Below are 25,036 nucleotides of genomic sequence, written 5' to 3' on the forward strand. Positions count from 1 at the left end.
AGAATTTTCAAAGAGTTCTTGCCTTCTTGTATATATGAGCAGTTTCTGTTTGCAAATTGATATGACCTTTTAGTTATGGTGGGGTTTTTTCTTTGTTTGTTGCTGAAATTTCCACTGAAAGAAGCAAATTACCTTGGAGACATATCAGACCATGAAAATACACCAAACACAATATATTCACCTTTGGTTCAGATCTGTTTTTTTTTTTTTTTTTTTTTTTTTTTTGAGACAGTCTCACTTCATTACCCTTGGTAGGGTGCCATGACATCACAGCTCACAGCAACCTCAAATTCTTCGGCTTAAGCTATTCTCTTGCCTCAGCCTCCCAAGTAGCTGGGACTATAGGCACCTGCCACAACACCTGGCTATTTTTAGAGATGGGGTCTTGCTCTAGCTCAGGCTGGTCTCCAACTCTTGAACTCAAGCAATCCACCCACCTTGGCCTCCCAGAGTGCTAGGATTATAGGCATGAGCCACCACACCTGGCTGATATCTGTTTTCTCTGGTTCATTTTTAAAGTGCAATACTACCCAGAATGGTGGGTTATTTTCTGCTTTTTTTGTAGAGCTATGACTTCTAACCTCAGGCCTATGTTCCTTAAATTGCTGGGGAGGTTGCATGCTGCTCCAGCGGCTCTTAGAGCAAGCCTGGGGCAAGTGTGCACGTGGGTGCTGGGGGGAGTCAGGGCAGAGCATGATGCGATCTTAGCTAGTTTCCTGGGGACTTGAAGCCCAGCTAGAGGAGGCCTCCCTGACAGCCAGGTGTGGGCAGAGTCAGCAACTCACAATAGTGCATGCAAAAGCGCCATAGAGCATGGGCATCCTCCCCTGTGGCTCCTCCTCAGGAGGAGGGGTGGATGACAGCACTGGGTGCTCCTGGGCAGCCTCTGAGTGACACATGTAAAAGCCTTGGAAACATGTGGGCTCTTTGACATGATTTTGTAGACATTGTTATTAACACTGTTTTATTCAACCATTTTTTTTACATACTTTTGCTTATGAAAAATCAGATCCTGTACAAAGCTTACTGTCTTCACCATCATTTAACTGTTTCTCTGACAGTATATTTTCCTACTGAAGTGACTAATTTACCAACTGGCATTGTGATGTTTAATAACTACCATTTTTCAGGGACCTGATGTGCAGGGCAGATGCTCTCACAGGTGCCCAACCTGCGGCCCTTGGGCTATATGCAGATAACTTGAGGCCTGTTTTGCTTGTCTATAGTGGCCTGTTTTGCTTGTCTATAGTGTCGGATATTAGGAAAACTATGCACATATCCTTTTTGGGGGCCCATCAGCTTTAATTAGTGATTGTGTATTTAATGTGTGGCCTAGAACAAACTATTCTTCCAATGTCTAGCAGAAGAGAAAAAGGTTAGACACCCCATGAGTTTACACACATTGTCGACCTCCATCACAACAACCTGGTAAGATAATGTCATTGCTCCATTTAATGGAAGAAAGAAACTGAATCTCAGAGTTTGAGTAATTTACCCAGAGGGAAAAGGGTAAGTGGGACTGAAACCAGACAGTTCAAAGGTGGGTCACTGACTTTCTCTGGGGAGAAACTAAAAATAAAAAACTCTTTTATGTTTTTTAATGTGTCCTACATTTCTTCCTCATTTAGTGACATTTTTAATTCTGTCACAAAGATTTTTTTTTCTTTTAATGCTTCTTATCTCTCCTATGTACACCAAATGACAGGTAAAACCAGGGGATAGATCACAGGCAGGAGTATTTACCAAGGTGATGTGCATGGTGAAAGGATGAGGGACAGATCAGGTGGCATCTGCTGGGAAGGCTCAGAGAATTGACGGTGGGAAGGAACGAAGGCCAGAGGACCAAGGGCAGGACCCAGGCTGGTGTGCAGACCCAAGACAGGGTGAAAAACAGCAAATAGGGGCCAGACATGTTTTCAGACAGCTCTGGGACACTGATCTGTGAGCATATCCAAATGACTTAGACTTACAGCCTCAGGGCCCATGCAAACAAAGGGATGCTGGGCCTGCTGCTTTGGACAGCCAGTGAGTGAACTCCTGTTGTGTGGTATCGAATGCACAGTTCACCAATGGAATAAAGTCATGAGGGAGAGTGTCCACCCATCATCTAGTCACAATACTACTGCTGTAATAAATTACCCAAATATAGCGGCTTAACTTTTATTATCTCCCCATTCTGTAGGCCAGAAGTGGTTTCTGGTTTCTCTGCTCCAGTTTTCACAAGACTAAAACTAAGGGCTTTATTTGGGAGATCTGGGAAATACATGTTTTCAAACTCATTCAAGTTGGTGGCCAAATTCAGTCCCATGCAGCCGTAGGACTCAGGTCCCTATTTCCTGCTGACTGTCAGCCGGTGCTCCCTTTCATCTTCTGGAGGTCACCCACATTCCTCAGCTCATTGTCCCCACCACCATGTTCAAAGCCAGCAGTGGCACATCAGGTCCTTCTCATGATTTAACGTCTGTGACTTCCATTTCTGCCTCATCTCTTCCACTATATATCTTGAGTAACTCTTCTGCCTGCCTCTTCTACTACTTATTAAGGGCTCATGTGATTACCCTGAGCCCTGCAGGATAATCCAGGGTAGTCTCCTTATTTTAAGTTTACTTGGCTAGTAACTGATTCTGTCTGCCAAGTCCCTTTATAGCAGTGCCTAGATTAGTGTTTGACTGAACAGCCAAGGGGCAGGAATCTCGAGGAGACATCTTTAGAATTCTGCATTTCTCAGATTTGGATGGGTTTGGCAGTGCCAAGTGTTAGCCCAGATTCCTGACACTGAAACTTCTAAATTGCTTGGAAGCTTTGTCCCCTTTCTCTTCCACCTTGCTTATTCTCTCAGACCCCTCCTCCAATCTCTCCGTGCAGTCCAGAGGTCTCCTATAAATCTCGGATTCTCCTCATTGCCTTGCCCGTAAGCTTCACTTTCACTATCAACTGAACAAACAGCACTTTTGCTGTGTTCTGGAAAGCTTCCAAGTCATTCCCCTGAGCCTTGGGTACCTTCATCAAGCTCTGATGACCCTAGAACATCTCAGGACTTGGGAATCTCATTTTCTTGTCTTTTGTAATCTTTAGAGACCCCTTGGGGAACTATTCCTAAGCCCTTTTTTCTTACTAACATATATGTATAATCACTTCAATTCATTTAACAATTGGGAAGGAAAATATTTAACTAATTACAGATATATTTATTATTATCTTAGGGCCTGTGAGCCTACAATTCATAATATCAAGATTTAGAGCAATCATTCCCACAATTCATTATGCATTAACACTTTGATAAAATGCAAATTATTGGGCCTACAACAAAGGTTCAGCAAATCTGGAGTAGGATCCCAGGAAAGAGTAAGAAATATGTCTAAGTTTAAACAGCTACTGAATGGCAGCAAGATTTCAGCTGAAGTCCAGAGTGAAGAGTGGCCATCTGGCTGTGCTTTTTACATAGTGGATGGAAGTATGTATGTTTATAGGAACTAAGGCTTCCCCAAGGAGTCCTTACAAGTGGGTCCCCCACTGTCCTATCCCTGAGCACTCATCAAAGGCTCTTTGCTTCTCCACACCCCTACATGTCTATACTTCTGACATGATGCCAGTGCTAATGATCAACTTCTGGCCCAGCTTCCTCACACTGGACAGCACTAGGCTTGAGAGCCCCTCGTTAAGACCCTCAGGGTACCCATAGCATGATGACAGAGCTGTTTTGTTGATATAACCCAATAACTGAATATGATAAAGCCTTTCATGAAATTCAAGAGAGAAGGAATGAACATTTTTTAAGAGAAAGGAATAAACAAAATTTATTAAGTGCCACCTGTGTGTACCTTGTTGGCAATGTAAGAGGTTGGGGAGTATCTATCTCTTGTAGAGTGAATACAGCTTACTAAAGATAAATGCCTCATTTGCAAACGATCTCTCATTTAACCCCCACAATAATACTTCGAGGTATGCATTCCCATGTTGGCATTTAGTGGGAACCTCCATGCCTTATACAACAATATTGCTAATGTAACTGGTGCTGCTATCCTCGATCAGTAAGAATCTGTGAGCGAGGAGGAGTGTGATGTAACTGAAATTAACTCCCTTATTCCCCAGCAGACACCTAGAACTTCCAAAAAGCACTGGGATTCAAGCAAAAACAGAGCATGGGCCCTTCTTTAAGTTTCCAATGCCTCCAGAGCTTAGAAATCATAGAGAAGAAAGGGGAAGATAACTTTTCCCCCAGAAACTGAGAACGAGATGATCAGTGTCATTGGGCACTAATTGTAACTCTTCCGCCTGCTGGCAACTATAGATAAAGGAACACAGAGTGAGTGACATAGCTTCCCTTTTTCTGATAAAGAAAACAAACACAGCTATCCCTGAGAGGAGACGTAATCGGGGGGGAAATTCTAGAAGGCTTGGATCAAGATGGGGTAGGTACTCAGCGTCAGATGGGAGGAAGCAAACACAGTTCCCCATGGGGCCGTTTCCACATTCCCTCCCTGCTACACCAGAGCCCTGCCCCTGAAACGTGATGCTCAGTCTGGGGTCCCTGCTTCCTGGACACACACTGATATGCAGGTGGAGGCTATAGAAAAGTGGATGGTCAGTAAGGCCACAAGCCCATGTGATTATCTCCCAAATATGGCAGACCTCAGGGTAGCTGGTCCAGGACGGGACTTTCTCAGCACACCTACCCCGTGAATGGCAGAGAAGGCTGATTGGGACCCGGGAAGCCATCTTGGAAGGGAGGTGGTGGCAGTGTCCTGGGTTTGTCAACGATGTCCCAGGGAAGACCCAGCTTCACAATGGCTAAAAAGGCTGGGAAGGGCCAGCGAAGCCAGTAGCCCAGCTGAGGGTTGAATGGTCACCCCAGTAAGAGGAAGTGGGAGGGAGTGTGAGTGTAAGGATTGTGTTTAGAGATGTTAAGAGGAAGTGGGGAGGGAGTGTGAGTGTAAGGATTGTGTTTAGAGATGTGCACATGCCTATTTTGAATGTTCAAGCAAAACTGTCAGATATGTGGGGAAGGCCCAAGAGAGAGTTGCAGTGTTAAGCATATTTAATTTATTTTGGTTATTGTGCAATGAGGAGAACTATAAGATAAAGCATTTATAATTAATATTCAGAGATGTGTGAGAGCCAGATACAATAGGCCCCCCAAATGGAAACCACTGAAAAATGCATAATTTCAACATCTGAGATTATAGGTATGAAATGTTTATGTAAATGCCAGGATTTTTGAGTTTAGAAGAGAAGTGTATATAAGTGGAAAGGATGAGCTTTAGAGTAGGGCACCTGGTTTAAATCTCACTAGCTGTAGGACAGTGTATGAGCTTTGCAATCTCTCTAAGCTTCAAGTTTTTTTCATCTGAAAATAGGAATGCATCTTACATACAAAGCCACATTTCACCCTGTCCCCATCACAAATCACCCAAGCCTGGTTTTCAGAACCCATCTGTTGATCATGGCCTGACCCACTCTCTGATGACCAGACTGAGGAAGGCAGAAAGGGGCAGCCTCCCAGACTGGCCCTGCAGGATGCTCTGAGCTGGGCCCGTCCGCTTGCCTGGTAGACCAACAGCAGCGGCCAGCACAGGAGAGGGAAAGAAGCCAACAGGACTGACCGTCACCACCCCAGGGCCCCTGCCTGCCACATCACAGGTACTGAGGGGCAGACCTCAGGGTGACTGGCCTGAAATCCTATTTATTTACTCTGTGCCTTTTTACACTTTGTTCTCCCAGAGGGGGGTGCCTTTTTCTGATTGACACAAAGGCCGTATATGGGCTACAGAGACCCCACTTCCTCTGATGAGGAAGGATAAGTGTGGGGGCAGGAGGGGTGGGCATGGGGCACGTGCCTCCCAGTGCCCTTTTCTTTGGGATGTGATGAGAACATCCCTCCTCTGTGGATGGGTGAGGAGCTGAGGCAGTAAATATCACCCGGCTGTAATTGTAGAATTCAACAAAGAAGGAGAGGACACTAGAGAGAGTGGAGTCCGAGAGGAGGAAAGGAGAATTGAACTGTCCAATTTACTCATCCACACCTTCAGCACTAGTAACTTAGCGTCCATGATGAGCCAGGCCCGGTATAGGCATCAGAGGTGCGTCAGTGAGTAAGACGGAGTCTGTCAGGCTCTGGGGTCTGTTCTCTATGCTCCTGTAGGCAGGGTACCTCCTCACCTGTGAAATGTCCGTGGGGTGTGCGTCCTCACCTAGTTCCAGCACTCTTGCAGCCTTTAGCTCTCCAGGGACCCTCTGAGCGCTGTTCTTTCACAGTTACTGACCTGGGAAGATGCATCCCCAGAGTTTCCCTCTGGTATCTTATTCAAATTTTCTGTCATTCTGTGTGTTAAATTGAAAGCCACCGTTCTCATCCAGTTGCCCAGTTACTTCCCAAGAAAAACTGTCAGCAGAGAGCTCTGCTGAATTTAAGAATCCCCTCGTGACCAGAGTGAGGCAAGTAATTCAGAAGTGGCTGTGTGTGATGCTGAGTGAGGAAGGCCAAGAAGAGAGGCTGGACAGGAGGTGAAGGCCAGCCCAGGACAGGGGCAGGAGGTGGTAGCCATCCCCCTGTGAAAGGAGGAAAGGAGGGCGGGGAGAGGTTGAACCAGGGGGGCCAGGAGCACATTGGCATTTGGTGTGACTCTGTTGCAGAGAGGAGCACAGTTAGGGAGGGGGGTTTACTCAGGGATTTTCTCAGTAGTTAGGAAGGGCCTAACAGTGGGTCTGAGTTGAGGTGGTGAATGACTGTGAGGATAAAGAAAGGAGATGAATTCAGAAGAGTTTGGGGAGATGAAAAGCAAGACTTGCTGATTGATTAAATGTGGGTAAGGGAGGGAGAACTCAAGAAAGAAGGCCCAGGTTTCTGATGTGGGCCACTAACTGGCGTCTGCACCCTGCAATAGGCCTGTCCTAGTTGGGGGCAGAATCTGGAGAGAATAATGATGACAAATGGGGCTGGAGAGGATGAAGGACAGGCCCTCAGGAGACCACTCACTGCTCTGTTTTGATGCAGCCTGCATGCCCACGCCTGGCTGAGCGCAGGACCGCGTGCACCGTGAGAACCGAGGGGGGTTAACTTTATAATGCGAGTCTAAAGTGAACTGCCGTGTCGATGCCCATAGTCTCGGCTGGAGAAACCGGCAGCTTTCATGTCCAGATGTGTCCTGAAAATACCTTGATGAGTGGGGGAAGTGACTGTGGGCCTGGAAGCGAGCCTGGAAGGCGTCCCCGTCCACCAGCCTGTTCAGTTCCAGAACGGCTCAAAGACTGACGTATTCCACATGAGCACATGTTCCCAATGACTTGAATGGGATTCCCTTACAAGCCACAGGTTCTAAATTATCCCCTTGTAGGTATCTGATGTATAGGAGACATATTACTTTACCCTGAACTCTGCATAGGCAGCATTACCCCGAATTCTGACAGTAGCAAAACTCAGAACTCAGTAGAAAACTCAGTACTCATCTTGTACTAGAATGCCGCTGTTATATGTTCATTTCTCATAAGCCACAGAAAATAGCTTTTGTATGAAAGGGTATTTTTTTAAAGAAATATATTTAATTAAATACTAAGAAGTATCAAATACAATCTTCCTGCACCGTTTATTTTGTTTTGTTTTGGTTTAATCTAAGGACAAGGCAATTTCTTTGGGGTAGAAAGGGATCATTTTTCCCAGGTCTGGAGATTAAACAATTTAGTAGGCATTTCACGTTCAGCTCACAAAAAGGGGATTTGCATATGAACTTGTTTCAGCAAGAAAACACTTCTGAACGTGTTTCATGGGAACTATCTCTATCCGTGGCATCTCCTTTTGACCATCTCCTTCCTTTTTTTTCCCGTCCCTACAGGTCACAGGATTGAAACTGTCTCAGGACCTCGATGATCTTGCCATCCTCTACCTGGCCACAGTTCAAGCCATTGCTGTAAGACACTGTAATGATATTTCTAGTGAGACTTAGGGCTGTCAACACGCTCTATGCCACATATTCACCCAGACACATAACATGCTTTTATGACAGAGATTCTTAATTAAAAAGGAGATGCCTTATGTCTAGAATGTTGCTGAAGATCCTTACCTGTCTTAACCAAGACCTACACATAACTAAACGCTGAAAGGAGTTAGTCTTTGAACATGATACTTGTCATTTATCTAATTTGTCTTCTAAATTTAATTAAGTAGACGCAAGCCAGCAGTTGCCATGTATGCTTGCATTAAGAAAAGTTGGTGTTAAAAATGTCCAAATTTATAAGGCACAAGGTAATCATCCCCTTTGCAAAAGGATTCATTGTAGGGTTCCTTTAAACAGTAGCCTTCCTTACAACATGAAACTGTGTGTGTGGTTTTTTTTATTTTTTAATTTTTTTGCAGTTTTTGGCTGGGGGCTGGGTTTGAACCTGCCACCTCCGGCATATGGGGCCGGTGCCCTACTCCTTTGAGCCTCAGGCACCACTCCGAAGCTGTGTGTTTTTAGATAATGAGCTGCTTAAGTGAGAGGTTGGGGAGGAAGGGGAAAATTTAAATCTAAATTAGTAGGAGCTTCTAAACCAGTGGTTCTCAACCTTCCTAATGCCATGACCCTTTAAGACAGTTCCTCATGTTGTGGTGACCCCCAATCATAAAATTAGTTTTGTTACTACTTCATAACTGTAATTTTGCTACTGTTACAAATTGTAATGTAAATATCTGATATGCAGGAGACCCCAAAGAGGTCCTGACCCACAGGTTGAGAACCACTGGTCTAAAGTCAAAAATAGAAACAAAATTCTAAAAGCTCAAACATTGTCTAGAGAATCTTCTTCTCTAGAGGTGACCTATGGGTGTACTGAAAACACATACGAAAGGTTGTGCATATGTACATATTCTAAGGCTTGTAGAGTGGCTTTCAGAGTCTCAGAGCAGGGCAGTACCCCCAAATAACAGTTAATGCAGGGAGGCTTAGCCACTTCCAGAAAGAGAATGGGAGCCAACAGAAAGGAAAAATCACCTCTCTAAATTTTGGTTCAAAACTTATTTTTCAGTGACACCTATTTAAACAAACATTTTTCATCTAATTACTCTTGCATAACCTCATCACTTTAAATAATAGAACTACATGCATATTTATTCACATCACCAACAGAAGAGCTTTTTGGGGGGGTTTATTAAATCATAAAGAGGTAGATCATGTATACATTAGTGCATTTATGGGGTACAATGAGCTGATTTCATATACAGTTTAGAATGCTTACATTGTACTGGTTAATATTTAACTCTCAGAATCCTCCAGGGGCCACGTATAATAGAGAATGGGACTTCCAAATAATAATAATACTCATAATCCTAAAGAAATATACCTTCTTTATTACAACTGCATGAGACTATGAAATTAGTGAAATTTATTAAATAATGCTTTTAGATTATAGACTACTTTGACTATATCTTCTTAAATCAGCTTTCTTATTGATTTAATAGCTTGGCCAGTTCAGTGAAATCCGACAGCTTCATGCATTGAATCAAAAACAGAGGATTCTGACATGTCAAAAGGGAGGAAATTGATAGTAAGATGAAGATGGAAAAGGAAAGTATAAATCATAGTATTTAGTGATCCTACTTAAAAGATAACAAAATGACGATGATTGTGGTGGTAATAATAAATAACAGAATTGGGGCATTTATTATACACTAGGCACTGTGCTAAATACTTTATGCACTTTATTTTGATTTAACCCTGTTTATGAAGTAGGGATTATAATCCTCATTCCACGTATTAGGAACCCGAACTTCCTTGTGGTGACTTGCTCAGAATCACACCCCTGGTACATGGTGGCTCTGGGATTTGAACCCAAATTTCTAAAATAAAACGAGATATTTGAAATACGAGACTACACATCCTAGGTATAGTTGTGGTCCTGTAAGAATAGAATGCCTCATTTGCTGTGTTTAGATATGTATTCAGATACATAAACGCTCACCATCCTGTTACAGTTACCTATGCAGGGCATCCAACCCGTAGCAGATTATTGGAGACCTGTTCCCCTTATCTGGGTGTCTGATATCATGAAAAGCATGCACTTTTTTTTTTTTTTTTGCTCATCAGCTTTCGTTAGTATTTGTGTATTTAATGTGTGGCCCAGGACAACTCTTACTCTGCCAGTGTGCAGCAGAGAAGAAAAAGGCTGGACGCCTTGGACAGTGTTCAGCACAGTGACACACCGTGCAGGTTCCCAGCCTTGGGGTGATGGGCTGCACCAGGCGCCTAGGTGTGAAGTGCGCTGCACCATCTGGGTCTGTGATGCTCACACAGTAACAAAATCACCTAATGATGCAATTCTCAGAATCATTAAGTGACACATGACTGTACTGAGGAACTTTTACTCTCTGATTTGGTTTGTTGTATGAAAAGTCTTACAACAGAGTGAATCCCTCACATGGAAACAAATGACCCTGGTCCTAAGATCAGGGCTGTATAATGCTTGTCTTTCTGAGCGCATGCTAAGAGGACATGAAGGACATGGTCAGACGTGATTGGCGGGGGCAACAGCACACGAGGGTAAAGACCATCATCTTTCAGCGGACACTGACCTTGTGTCAGCCCTGAGCAGAGGGCCTCACCTACCTGCAGCTTAGAGCAATAACGCTGTGCATAGATGGGTTTGTTCTCATTTCACAGATGGGGAGACCATTGCGGAGCACAGACAGCTAGTGCCGGGGTTAGAATCTGAACCTCTCTCTGCCTCACTCCCGGCCTCCTGTCCTTTCTGCTTTCCATGCTGCATTTTCCCTGGATCTGTTTGTAAGAGTGGCGTGGATGAAATAAGCTTGCAGGCATCCCAGAGAACAGGTTTATACTTAACCCATCTTAGAAAGCATCAATAATGTAGCCTGGGATTATTTCACAGAAGTACCTTTCCTGTTAAGAATACCAGCAGCAGAAGTCCAGGAAAGCATAAATGAGGTTAAACCAAATGCAGCCAGGAGAGGGGGAAAAAAAAAAACAGCCATCTACATTTTCCCAACTACCACACACTTGGAAAATCGATCTTGTATTTAATGGGCCGTACATGTATTAAAAGCTATCATATTTATTCTGTCTGCTGTCTTAATAATACCACAGAGGAAAGGCATTTTAAGACAGAATTTTTTTGATAAGGCTTTATTGTGGAGTCAATTGAATGGGGAGGGGTTCAGTCTGATCTTTTAGCAAAAATGTACATTTTTAGTGTCTGTCAACAGATCTTTTAACATAATGGTCAACCTGGAAAAAAAATCATTTTGTTTCATTGGCCCTGAGTATTGCCCTAGCATCTATTTGTTGGTAGTGAGTTAAAAATTCCTTTTTCTCTGTAGTAATATCTATGGTTGGCATTTAGTAGGGGTGGAAGGAAATTAAAGGGAAATTGTAATGAAGTTAACTTGGGACTGTGCAAACCTGCCACAAAGTAAAATTCTCTCTATCACCCTTAATTGAAAGACCTGTCAACCACCCAGTTTACCCACAGAGTGCACATCTATAGTGTCTTTGCAGAACAGACCCTTAAAAAAAGTACTATTTGCATTTGAAGTCCCTTGATTTGCATTTGGTCCTTTACATCCCCTGTGGAATAGCCTAATTTTAATTTAAATTTCTCTGTGAAAACATTTTTTCCAGAAAGGTGAGCACAAAATCATTTTTGTGCAAAGCCCTTTGGTGGGGCATTTCAGTAGGGTGGAGCGTTACACAGAGCGCAGTCTGGGACACCAGAAGGGAATGCCCTGTAACAAAGTGCTGGCTGAGCGGGAAATTCTGGTCTAGCCCACAGTGCGACTCCGGGAGAGACAGGCTGTCACCGCCCCTCTCAGGGGAGTGCCTGTATTCACATCCTTTCTGTCCTTTCCCAGGAAATGTGTTTTGTATTTCCCTTGTGTCAGGACTGCTCATCGATCATGGTCCTATGTCCCTGGTTTTAGAAATGTCAGAAATATCAGATTTGCATGGCATTTCCATACAAATTAGGAGACATACCCTCCCTGCCATACAAACCATAGTGCCTTAGATAAATTATATATCTCCTAAGTGAGGATAACAGTAGGCAGTTTTTGCATTTGCCATAAGCTTGGAGATGACATTTAGACACATAGCAGGGTGCCTAGGATGTAGCTGATGGCCAGAATAGCTCTCATTTGTAAGCACCTTCCTTCCGTGTGCCAGGTGTTCTTATGCTCCTGCAGCAGCAAGGTTGTGAGGTAGGGATTTCTGTATTTTATCAAGTCTTGGATGAAACTTTTAATTTTTTTTTTTGCATTGGAAGATTTCTGGCAATACATAGAATTTTTAACTGAATGAATATAGTATTATTATTATTCCTACTTTAAAAATGAGAGTTGAGTCCCAGAAAGATTAGGTACAAAAAAAGTATGTAGGGCAGTGCCCGTGGCTCAAAGGAGTAGGGTGCCGGCCCCATATACCAGAGGTGGCATGTTCAAACCCAGCCCCAGCCAAAAAAACTGCAAAAAAAAAAAAAAAGTATGTGAAGTGCCTGAGTGCCGATTGAGGTTTTTTAATTCAGCACTCATACTTTTAGGCACAACAGATTCATGCCCCAGAGTAGACTGGGGTTGCCTAGAATCCATCAGCGTCAAAATGATCCATGTTGGATGTAAGGGCATCTGTTGACTATCTAAAATTATCTATAATACTATTTTGCATGGGAGGTTTCATCTTTTTTTTTTCTGGGAGGTCAGTAGGTTTTGTCATATTCTCAAGGGGGTTCATGACCCCCCAAAAAGCTTAAGAAAGAACATCTGGGAATAATCAGCCATAGTCAGCAAGCAGGATCTCGCCTTATATGGTACAATATGTTTTCTTTTTTTTTAACACACTACATCTGTGGACTATCTTTGGAGGGCCCAAGTTTTCCCTAATCCATATTTTTACCAGATTCGTGAATAGCTTCAACAAACCCTCAAAGACCTCTAGGCTAGAAAGGCTGCCTTTTGCCCCTGGACTACTGCTGTTTCTCATCATTTACTTCAGAACAATTTATATGTCATGTCCTGTGGTCCCCAGATCACCCTCTGACCACTTGCACCCCCTCCCTGGGGGGACAGCTTTCCAGACAACCTCATCAAAGGAGGCTTCATCTGCCCTTATCGCCACCCACCTGGGGCTAGGGATCAGGGCAACATTCTGCTGACTCTTGAAACTCTATTCCTCACTGTGGCCAAGCTTCTGATCCTTTTTACCCTCAAGCTAAACTACCTCTTCTCCCACTCTGCACACTTTCTCTAAGAACTGTGATACTGGCTTGTGTCTTTTCTCCAGCCCCAGATAAGATATGCCGCCTGCTTCCTGGTGGTCATTCCCTCTCTGGCCGCCCAGATCTGCTTTCTTATCTCTCCTAACTTTCTCTTCCCTTTGCTTTAGCAGTTCACTCTCAAAACTTACTAAATGTTCCCTGCCATTTACTTTTGCTACCAAAATGCTCCCATGTCCATACCTAGGAGCTTCTCCATCTACCAGAATTGCTCCCTACCTAAGTGTATCAAGGGCTTTCCATCCACCACAGAGTCCCCTTCCTTATTTCTCTCCGAAGCCACCTTCTCAAACAGCACAATGTGGCTGTCCCCACAGAACCCTGAGATTCTGCAGTTCCTTCGCAGCTCATGAGGTTGGGGATCATGATAGAGGTGGAGGGAATGCAGAGGCGTGGACTGAGCTCTCCGTGATACAGGCGGACGGTGGGAGAGCAGGGTCCTTAGGCCACATCACAGTTCATTTTTTGTTTGTAATCCTAACCCTAATTAAATGATGTCTGAACTTATAGTTTCTTGAACTTTCAAAAAAAAATAGTGATTTTCAGCTACTTGAATATCCCATCGAAAACTAAAGAATTATGTGTTGAGATTTACCTCCATGACCCTAAGATAGTATCCTCTTCTCACACGACAGTGATGTTTACTGAGTTTGGTGAACTTGGCAAGACCGCACATGTTAGGAAGAGGTTAAGACACAAAGGCTGAAATACGGTGCAGCCCTGACCCATCAGGAACGTGTGATTTCTGCATCTTCCCAGGTCACTAAGGACTGAGTGGGAAGGGATTCTGGCTCAGAAGCTTTATCATTAGAAAAATCCCTACCTGGTTTCAAGTGGTACCAAGGGCACTACTGGCCCTTGGTCAGCTGGAAGCCTTGAGTCTCACCATTTTTATGCACTTTTTGCCATGTCTGTGGCTGGAATTTTTGGTGCCTTTGCTAAGGAAAATGTCTGTAAGTTCCCATTTATTGAAGGAAGACTAACCCAGGTAACACTGACTCCGGTAATTTCAGAGTGTGTTGCCATGACTCCTTTCCCATGTCACAGAGGGCTGGACCCACAGGAGACACTCATCAAATATTTGTTTGAATAAACTGTGCTAATACAAACTGTGTTTGACATCGTCTACTGTTTTTGTCAGCGCTGTGTAACTACTGATAGAAGCAAATGGTATAGTAATTAAGAGGGTTTGGGACTCAGTCGGGCCCAGGTTGGAATTCCCACTCTGAGAGTTAATTAGCTGTGTGATCACAGGCAACATTATGAGCCCCAGCTTTCTGAGACAGTGTATGTAAAGTTCTCAGAGCGTGCCTCCCACTGGGGAAACCCTTGGTGAATGTTCCCTGCCATCTACTGCCAGTGCCATACTGATGCTTTCTTCTGCGTTTCCCTTTCAGTTTGGGACCCGCTTCATCATAGAGGCCATGGAGGCAGCAGGCCATTCTATCAGCACTCTTTTCTTGTGTGGAGGCCTGAGCAAGAACCCCCTTTTCGTGCAAATGCATGCAGATATTACTGGTAAGTCGGGGAGGAGGAGAGAAGGCCAATTTAGGCTTGACAGCAAATGGGTATAGCCATGTGCTGGGCATAATAAGGATAGGAGGAAATGGGGAGTGGGCCAAATTTTCAAGGTAATTCTGAAGTCTTTATATGAATGATGGGAAAAGTGACTTCTGTGGGTATCCAGCTATTGAGTGACGATGAGAAATGAGGCTAGAAAGGCAGGCAAGGGCTGTACCGTAATGTATTCATTTATGTAAGACTTCTGAGTGCCCCTTCTGACTCAGGCACTGTGATGAGTGTTGGAGATACAGAGATGAATAAGACTTGATTCTTATCCCAAGGAGCTCCAAGTCTATTGAGGAAGCCAAAGTGCAAACAGACAAATACAGTTTGACAAGAGAAAAGTGCATGGGTCTTATGGAAGCACAGGGGGACACCTTACCTAGTTTGGGACCAGCAATGGCCCGAGGCATGTGGTCTGGTCAAACTGATTCGGAAGCTGTCTCGAAGAAGAACACAGAGCCCAGATGCTGTGGGGCCACCAGGCTGGCTGCAAACTGGGGAATTTAAGCCCTGAAACCCCAAGATTCTGTGATTCCTTCTAAACTCATCAGAATTAGGGATCATGATCTAGCTGGAGGGAGTCTGGAGTTATGGATTGAGCTCTTTATGATGCTGGCAGACAATAGCAGGGCAGGACCCTTAGCAGAGCCCCCAGGCTCCAAAGAAGGGGCTGATTGGCAAGAGGCCTGCGGGTGCTGCAGAGGCTGGCCTGAAGCTCTATCTCTCTGGATCCGGTGCCCTCACCCCTTTTGCTCCTTGTTCCCTAGCATCACCTTGGACTAATGTCCACACACCCCCCCCCCCGGACCCATCCCTAGGTGGCCAGGGCCATCCCTGCCCACACCCTCACTCCAGCCTCATCTGAGCATACCTTACCCTGGCCTTCACTCATCATGTCCCTTCCTGTCCCCTGGATTCCTCACTTATGGCAGCTGGACAGGTTGGTACCTCTGGCCCTCCCTCCACTCCATCACATCCCTCTCTCCCTCCAGACCACACATGTTTCTGCAGATGGGAGAAACATGTCTAATGTGTGGACATGGGTGATCTCTGTACATTATGAGTTGAAAACTAAACAAATCACTTCCCTCATCTTAGAGACAAGCAGACTAAGATACAACTCTGAGGACAGTAAGAAAAGCCTGCAGGCTACGGATGGCGCTATAAGGACATGAAGTACAGAAATGCCCCCGTTTGGCCAAGCACCAAATACCATGTCAGTATGAATCCCTCAGTATACATTTATCCCTCACATTCTAACAAAAGGCAGGAATTGGATGCTCCTATTTTACAGACAAGTAAACTAAGGATCAGGGAGGTGAATTAAGTGACTTTCTGAAGTCAAGGGCCAGGAAGGGGCAGGACCAGCATTGGAACCCAGGCAGGGCACCCGGGGCCTCTATGCTGTGCTGCAGGCCCCCATCTCTGGACTCTTCTGCCCATTTGTCCCATCTGATGGTAAGCCCACGCTTCCGAGGCATCCAGACTTAGAAGCAGACCATTCTGAAGCAGAAAGAGCAAAGACCTAAAAGGAACCAAGATTATCATATAATTTTCCCCAGGAGAAAGACTATATACATTTTATCTAAAAATCAGCTAGCTAGTTCAGGTAAGGTTCAAACCTCTACTCTGAAGCCAGAAAGACTTCCTACCTAGTGCAGGAGGGAAGAGGAGAGTCGGCTTTGAGCGACAAGTTGCCCCTGGGAATGGGCACAGGGTCCCAGAGCAAGGCAGCTGGAAGTGGCCCCAGGCACTGACTGACACCCGGCTCTGGCCTGGTAAAAATGGGTCATCTTGCAGGCCTTCTGTTCCAGCTGACTCAGAAGCAGGGGTGCGGCAGCGGCGCAGAAACTTCTGCTTTGGAAGCCACTCTCCTCCAGCCTGTTGAATGAAAAGGCTGTTAATCGTTATTTGGATTCGGGTTAAAACTGGACCCTTTGTCTCTCACTACGGACCAGTTACAGTTCCAGACAAAGGGACCTTTTCTTTGGCCTGGAATTCCTCTGCCTTTGGAAGCCTGTGACTGACAAGTGATGGCAAAGTGCATCTGCCTTTGAATGCTTGGGGTTCTGTTAAACTCATTAATGCATCAGATAAAATAGCTCACATTCCAAGCAAGGCTGCCCTCTTCCTCTCCTTCCTCAGGCTCAGAGAAAAGAACACATTAGCATCTGTCCCTGTACATGGCACGCACACAACAGCCCGTGTATAGGTAGTGGCTTTGGTGCCTTAAACACTGTGTTTGCTCTAGTTTTCCTACAGAGAAAGACTCAGGGAGAACGTGGGTTACCTTGGACCTCGTAACTTATGATTCTCAGAAATACGTGTAAAAAAGACACATGGAATATGGAAGTCTTTTTTTTTTTTTTGATAGTGTGGAATACTGGAAAAAGGAGTCTAGCCCCAGTGGCTTGGGGCAAGTTGTTATGTCTCTGTAAGCCTCAGTTTTCTCCTCTGGAAATCATAAGTGTCATCATCTCCTTACCCAGCTCATGCCTGCTGACAAGTTGGTGAGCACCAAGCTCTGCCCAGTTTAAAGTAGCTGAGCGATAAATGTTAGTTCACTCTGCCCTCCAGGCAGAACTGTGCCAGAGAGGAGGAGGTGTGTTTGATTAAAAAATAATAATAATAAAAGACAGTTTAATATTTTGTAAGTGAGTCTCTGTCATTTTGGGAACAGACTGCTCCATACAAGCAAGAAAAAGAGGGCTTTGCCAGCTTGGAAGATGTCTACATGGTGTGGAAGGACCTCCCTGTACCCTGGCCACTGAGTTAACTGTGGTTACAAAAAATACTTGGTGTGTACTAAGTAATTGTACGTTTCCCCCACTTACTTGGGACTAAATGTTCCTTCATCTGAATTTTGTTTTTAGTACTGGCAGTTTCAGTAGGGGTTTCCCTCCTCCTGTCTTATTCATTATTTTAATCATTTATTCACTCATTTATTCACTCAAAAGCCTTCTCTGAGCACACCAGCCTGCCAAGTCCTGAGCTTGGCACAGGAATACAAAGAACAATAATGCCCTGCCAGGAGGTCTGTTATAAAACACAGAAAGAGTATCCCTGGTCTTATAACCAATATAAGAGAATAGAGGGGAGACCCAGGGGACAGAGGCATCAGTATCAAGTCCAGGCAGAGAACAGAGACCCACTTTAATTGGGTTAACTGGAGAAACACTGAATAAAGACTCTGTTTACAGAGGTTTGGGCAGGTGTAGGAAACCCAGACAACCAGTAAGTACCCTGGGGATGCTAACACTGTTTTCACCCCTGGGCTTGCAGGAATGAAGGCAGGGACCAGCACCACCCTGAGACTGAGTGGCATAGGAAGACGGTAGCCCACAAGGAGCTCAGTCAAGGATGGGAGGGTGGGGCGGTGCACAGGCCAGTCTCCCAGCGCTCAGGACAGGTAGGAGGAGAGGAGATGGGATCGGTCTGCCTGGCAAACAGAAGGAGTGGGTTGGTTCTACCCAGGGTAATAGGTGTGCGGAGAGACTTCAGAGGTAAGGTAGACTTTAAGAGTCATGACAGCTTGTGCTTTCTCTAAGTCAAGCACTGTTTTAAATCCCATACTTATCACAGCACTTTTAATCCTCTCAGCAACCCTATGATGTAGGTGGAATTTTAACCCCATTTTGTAGATGAGAAAACCGAGGCACAGAAAGGTTAGTTAACGTGCATAGAATCACACAGCTAAGTCAATGAGGAAGCCAGTGCTTACACCCGGGCAGTCTGGTGCCCGAGCATTTGGGGTACAGCTCAAGAGCTGATGAGGGACCCCCAGGTTCAGGTTGGTCTCTGGCTTCCAGGCAGACGGGACTGCAAGTAGCCCCTCCCCCTCAGGCTTTGACAGCATGAGGAGGGCTTGGGAAGTGAGTGGTGTTTGGAGGTGCTACCCTGGGTGGGAACAGTCACACTCATGTCTGTGCCGTCCCTGGGACACTGCAGTGCCCTGGATCATCCAGGTGGCTGATGGGGTCCTGCCCTGTCCCTTCCCCACTGGTGGAATATATGTGCAGGGACCTCACACACGGACATTAATTCTGACAAGAGCAGCAGCCGTTTCGCCAGGGCTTACCATGGCCAGGGAGTGTGTCTCACTAATCCTCGCAGCACACCTCTGCCTAAGTCTTACCATCATCCCCATTTTGCATGTAGGGAACCCAGCGCTACAAGAGTACAAGTGACTTTGCTGAAAGACCGAGCTAGTGGAACCAGGAGACAAACCCAGGCCTGAGTCCTACAACCCCTAATCCCACCTGGTACCTTGTCAGCAGGGGCCCACCCCCTGGCCCAGTGCTGGGGGGTGAGCGCAGCTAATGTCCCTGAGTGATACTCTATGCTTTGCCCCCTTTGTCTAGGGCAGCCCTGTATGGAGGAGATGAGTGCGAAAGTGATGGGAGGTAGACAGGTCGTCAGGGAAGTCTTCCCAGGCAACATAGGAAGAGAAATCGAGTCTTTGGAATCATAATTTTTATGCCTTGAGTAGAGGAAGTTTTCACATCACAGATCTTACCTGTGTGGAGTTTGTTGCCACGTCCTGATTAGCAGATGTGTGCCCGCATGTGTGTGCTATACACAGATGCACACACACTGAAATCCTAAGAATCCCAAATTATTTCTGTTAATCTTTTTTTTTTTTTCGCGCGCTGAGTTTGAACCCGCAACCTCCGGCATATGGGGCTGGTGCCCTACTCCTTTGAGCCACAGGTGCCACCCTATTTCTATTAATCTTAAACCCACCATGAGCCCTCAAGCTCTGAGTATTGGCACATGGAGGGCTTCTCCCTGCCTGATGGGCCTCTGCTGGCCCTTCAATGCCTGCTTAGTCCTTATCACCACTGGAATGACCACTCCCCAGAAATCCCTTCTCTCACCATTTAATCCCTGCCCTGTGCCAGGTATTGGTCCAAATGACAGGGCTCCAGCAGTGGCAAAAACAGGCCCTTGCCCCCAGGGAGCTTAGGTTCTGGCAGGAAAGACAAATACTAAACAAGCTGAGTGAGGAAAGCACAGCCTGGGAGGGGAGGAGGACATAGAGGGCAAGCAGGAGCGTGGAGGGGACATCATAGTTTGAGATCTGAAGGCTAGGAAGGCAACGTGAAGGAGGGTGGCAGTTACCCATGGATGTCTGGGAGGAAGTGTCCAGACAGGACAGCACAGGCAGGGGCACTGAAGCCACTCAAGAAGGAGCCGGGAAGGCTGGGCCAGCGTGGCAGGAGGGGACAAGGAGATCAGTGTAGAGAAGGGGGGGCAGGTCCCGGAGGCAGCCCTTGTCAGCCCCTGTAAGGGCTGTGGCTCCCACTCTGAGTGTAGGAAGCCCTGGAGGGCTGAAGCCACCCTCTCTGCTACTCCCATTCTCTCAGTACCTTTCAGTGAGAGAGCCAGCCCCCTACATAGACCCATCTCACCTCCGAGACCCTCATAGCAGGACAGAGTCTGACTCATCTCAGTAGTCCCTGGGCCAGCAAAGCACTTAATGAAACAATTGTTGAACTGAACTTGAACCAAATGGCAGGTAGCCACCGGCAGAAGCCTGGTGAACCTGGGCACTGAGGCCTCGTGAGTTGATATTTATGGGGTCAGCTCCCTTGACCCCTGGCTGCCACACCAGCAGGCCCAGGCCCTGGAGTTTCGTAGAGCAGGTAATCCCAGGGAACAAGGAACAGGGACCTGTGGGGGGCCGGGAAGGGGGTGCCTGCTGCTGCTTTGACGTCAGGTGTTTTCGACACCGGGGCTGCTTGCTGGCTGCCCGCACTGCCCCGGGCCCTGCTCCCTAACCGAGGTGTGGCCTTGTCCTGTTCAGGCATGCCTGTGGTCCTGTCACAAGAAGTGGAATCTGTTCTTGTGGGTGCTGCTATTCTGGGTGCCTGTGCCTCGGGGGATTTCGCTTCTGTGCAGGTATGTGAGGACCGAGGGGCGGGCCGGGCCCTCTCCTGTCTGAGGCCATCCTTCCTCCTGACAGCAGCTCACTTCTTGCAAAACACACACAGGATATAATTAAGAAATGATAGGTTCCAGCCAGGGGAGGCACAAACACTTCTGGCCTCAGACATATTTATTGCAGTGTTATTTTGACTTGGCCTCTGTTAGTGTTGGCCATTCTGTTTTTCTGTTGTTTTTCTTTTTTCTCCTTTAAAACAGTCCTTAAATTACTTCTTCTCAGTTTCTTGTTGACCATTTTTCTTTGAACAAGTGAAACAGATAAGGCTCAAAACTACAATCTTTAATGTATATTTCCGATTTTATTTGCTCATGTCAACCCCACCACTTTCCATATTGCAAATGAAAATGTTAGTTAAGAAGAAATTAAAAGGGAAATGAAGGGACAAAGATATAGGAAGAAGGAAACAATTTGGTGACTGCAGTTAAATGAAATAATTTGGCTCTGAGCTTCCTGGCAGCCAAGACAAAAAGAACACATGATAAATGGTGTAATTCTCAATTTTCAAAAAGGGGAAACATTCTAGTTTCTGGTGAGAGACAAACCTTTTCCTACCACCAAATTGCGAAAGATGTTGCACATGCATGGCTTGTGGAGAGGCTTGGAGTGCTGAAATAATAATTTTTAAAAAGACTGAGTAAATATAAAACTTAAAGGCACAGGCTGTGGTGTTAGATCACCTGGGCTCCACACCTGGCTGATGGCCTCCCAGCTCAGGGGACCCAACCGCGCTCCTCTGTGCTCGTATCTCTGTCTGTAATGATGATTGACAGCACACTGTCCCTGTTTATTTTCTGCAACAGCGCTAGTATTCTCATTTTATAGGTGAGGAACCTGAGGCATAAAAAAACTTGAATAACTTGACCTATGTTGAAACATCCAGGAAATGCTCGAACCCAGAAATCTGACTTCCATGTCTCAGCTGAGAATTTATAGGATGTTTGTTCAGCTGAGAATCAGAGAACTGAAATGACTCTCCCAGGAACTCCAGGTTAAGACTAAAGGCCAGATTTTCCACCAGCAGCTTGGTAATTAGAGCTCCATTTTTATGACCTTTTGATGTGCTAGGTGCTTTTGTGCAGTCTTCCTAATACCTGTAACAACCCTTCATGGGCCACAGGATTGGGCAACAGAGAAACAGAAAAACTTGCGAAACCCAAGGGTACAGTTAGAAGTGGTGCAGATGCAAAGGACTGATGCTTTTTGTGCTGTGTTTTGGTAAACATGGTACACCACACACAATCCAATCCTCGGAAACTAATGACCCTGAACTGTATCTTCCAAGAAATTGAATCTACTCATGATTCAATTGAGTCTTTAAATAAAGATGGTATAGTTAAATTCTCAACTTTTTATGGATCTTCTGTTTTTTCCCTCAAAATCATCACATGGAGATATTTATTTATTGTTGAAATGCCAATGAATTGTCAATTGTTTTAATGTGTCAGCTCCTGAAGATGTTTCCACAACTAGATGTCTTGTCCTTCCTGGGACATATTATCTAACACAAAACAGCAGCAATGCTGACTGAGGCCCTGTGTAAATTACCTCAAGTTATGGACTGAATGTATCCCCCCTCGAAGTTCCCTTGTTGAAGTCCTGCCCTCCATTGTGATAGTGTTTGGAGATGGGGCTTTGGGAATTAATTAAGGTTTGATGAGACCGTAAGGGGAGGGCCCTCAAGGTGGTCTTATGGGCCCGTCTATGCAGAGCCACCAGAGAAGTCTCTTTCTCTGCCACCTGGGGACAGCAAGCAGTTGGTTGTCATAAGCCATTGAGGGCCTTCACCAGAACCCAGGCCAGGCTGGCAGCCTAACCTTAGATTTTGATAAAATTAGTTTCTCTTGTTTAACCACCTAGTTTAGGATTTAATTTTTTTATGGTGTCCTGAGCTGAATAAGACACTTCACTTGATTTTGATACTTATGGGATAGATATTCGTTTCCTTATATTCTATATGAGGAAACCAAGACTCAGATTTTAGGCAGGATGCCCAAGGCTATCAGTAAGATCAAAAGCAGAATTGAACTGAAGGTCTCACTGAATCTGTATCCTATCCTGATTATCAGTCTTTTCCTCATTTGTTTGAGTTCTTTTCTTTTTTCTTTAAAGACATGTTTTGACTGCCTACATGTTCAAAAGGTATATTTTCTGAACAGAAATGGCATCAGTCACAAATCAAGAGATCGTCTGTAGCCCAAACTAGCATTTCCAGCTCCAAGGAAATTCTACTCACATCTTTCCCTAATTGGAAACTGAACTTAATACCACACTGACATCTTCACTACTCGAGATTTCCTCTTAATCTTCTAAAACAGAATTTAAGATTTGGTAAATTATATATTGGAACTGATGACTTGAGTAGCAGCTGCCCGCCTCACACCCTCTTAAGGCCACCTCATGTCTCCTTTTCAACCTCATGAAGTATGTGCCTGCCCTGACTTCCCAGCAGACATCACTTCCGCGAGGAATCCCCGTGGTCTTGAGCTCTGTGCCTTCTTGCACATCCTCAGACAGTGTCATTTACCTTCTCTGGGTTCTTATTTTATTTGTTTTGTTTTTCTTTTGAAAAGAAATATGTTTAAATGAGAATAATTGCCCCTTGTGTTGAAAAGAAGAGCCTTGGAAAGGTCCAGTGACCTCCCAGGTATACTCAGCATTTTTAGAATGATTATGTTCAAAACTGCTTTGGAAATGTAAATGGACATAGACTTGGCTTCATCTCCCCTTCTACAAAGACCAGGAGTCAACCTGTGTGCCTCAGGCCTGGGGTCAGCTCAGGATTCTGGCCAGGTGAGGCAAAACACACTTGCTTTCCCCCAATAATTTGAGTTTTTCAACCTGAGCTTCCACACAGTCTTTTCTTTGAGCTTCAAAGATCCTGGGTTAGACTGCAGGGTGCCTTCTGTTCCTTCCTTTGAGAAAACTGAGCAGTTCTTGTAGCTACGTAACCTTTCCACGGGCCAGAGCTTTTGTCTCCCACAGACAGCGCATCTGGTGGTTGGATAGAGGACTTCCCTTCTGATTTAGATGGGAGGACTTTGCTGGATCCAGCCAAAGTCATCTCCTTCAGATGTAAGAAGGAGATCCCAGAGGACCCAGCCTGCAGATCCAGGAAAGAGGTTTATCTGCCTGGGAAGACAGTGTCGCAATTTCCTAGGCCCATGAGCAGATACTTTAGCCAGGGGTAGAGCCCTGTGCTTTTTTTTTTTTTTTTTTTTTTTTTGGTGATTCCAATGGATCAGAATGGATCCACTGCTGTGGATTTTACTTCCAGCTACTGAAAACTTGTCTGTATTTCAATTCTCGAGGAGTTTGATCAGGTAAAGGGAGAGATAACAACAGATAAAATTTTCTGGTGGGGTATTATTAACAACTACAAGGTTCATTGCTATTGCAAATTTTGAAACATGGTGACAATTCCTAGGTTCCACCTTTGGCTCTTTTATCCATTTATAGTCCCTTAATTTCTCCCTCCCTCTCTTCCCAGGCCCTTTCCTGCTCTGACTTTCTTTAGACATGTAAAATCTACTACTTCTTCCTTTTCAAATTAGGATATCACAAAGGGTACTGATACTGTCTATTCTAAGGAATAGAATGGCTGATAATACCCTTCCTCAGAAAGGCTATTTACCTTTTAGTAGTTTTCAAAAACTGTCTTCACTAGAGAGTATAATCTTCTTAAGGAAAAGTATTCGTGAGAGTAAGTTGGTCATCTCTGTATCTGCTGCTTAGTGAACAATAGGGACTCAAACCACGGATATGATGCTCTCATGGAAAAGTGCAGCAGCTGAGCCGGTGGGAGGGCACACGAGGAAGGCAGCCCAGCTCCCGTCTTTTACTCATAGACATGTGGCATCCATGTTGTCCTGACCTCTGTTAACCTTTCCACCTGGTCACCTCACTGTCTCTGGCAACAGTATGGTACAAAACGATCCTGTGTAACTCTGAATATCTTGAAAAATAATTAATTATAATAGAAATTGGGAATATCCTGTAACATTGCTTCGAGCTCCCAGGTCCTGGAAAATGTACAAACTGGAAAAAATAAGTTTATGACATGTCACCATCTTACATTTTCTAAGCACAGAGTAGGAAGGTGCTTAAAAAAATACAAGGAAAAATAAAACAAGAAGTCGTTTCACGGCTCGGCGCCTATAGCTCAACCGGCTAGGGCGCCAGCCACGTACACCTAGGGTGGCGGGTTCGAATCCCCAGCCCGGACCCGCCAAACAACAATGACGGCTGCAACCAAAAAATAGCCGGGCGTTG

At 45.2% G+C, this 25,036-nt stretch overlaps 1 protein-coding gene across 5 annotated transcripts in view; it reads left to right on the plus strand.

The window, feature by feature from the left end:
- Positions 1-25,036, plus strand: part of FGGY (FGGY carbohydrate kinase domain containing) — a 417,013-nt gene that overhangs the window by 311,118 nt on the left and 80,859 nt on the right. For 4 of the 5 annotated variants that reach the window (XM_023515082.1, XM_012807209.2, XM_023515083.1 and 1 more), the window contains exons 12-14: positions 7,830-7,904; positions 14,652-14,772; positions 20,627-20,721. In XM_023515082.1, the coding sequence (XP_023370850.1) occupies positions 7,830-7,904; positions 14,652-14,772; positions 20,627-20,721 (291 nt within the window). The remainder of the gene's footprint in view (positions 1-7,829; positions 7,905-14,651; positions 14,773-20,626; positions 20,722-25,036) is intronic. The other variant, XM_023515085.1, reaches the window with a different exon arrangement.

Source organism: Otolemur garnettii, unplaced genomic scaffold, assembly GCF_000181295.1.
Source record: "Otolemur garnettii isolate 467f Iridium unplaced genomic scaffold, OtoGar3 scaffold00066, whole genome shotgun sequence".
Lineage (NCBI taxonomy): Eukaryota > Metazoa > Chordata > Mammalia > Primates > Galagidae > Otolemur > Otolemur garnettii.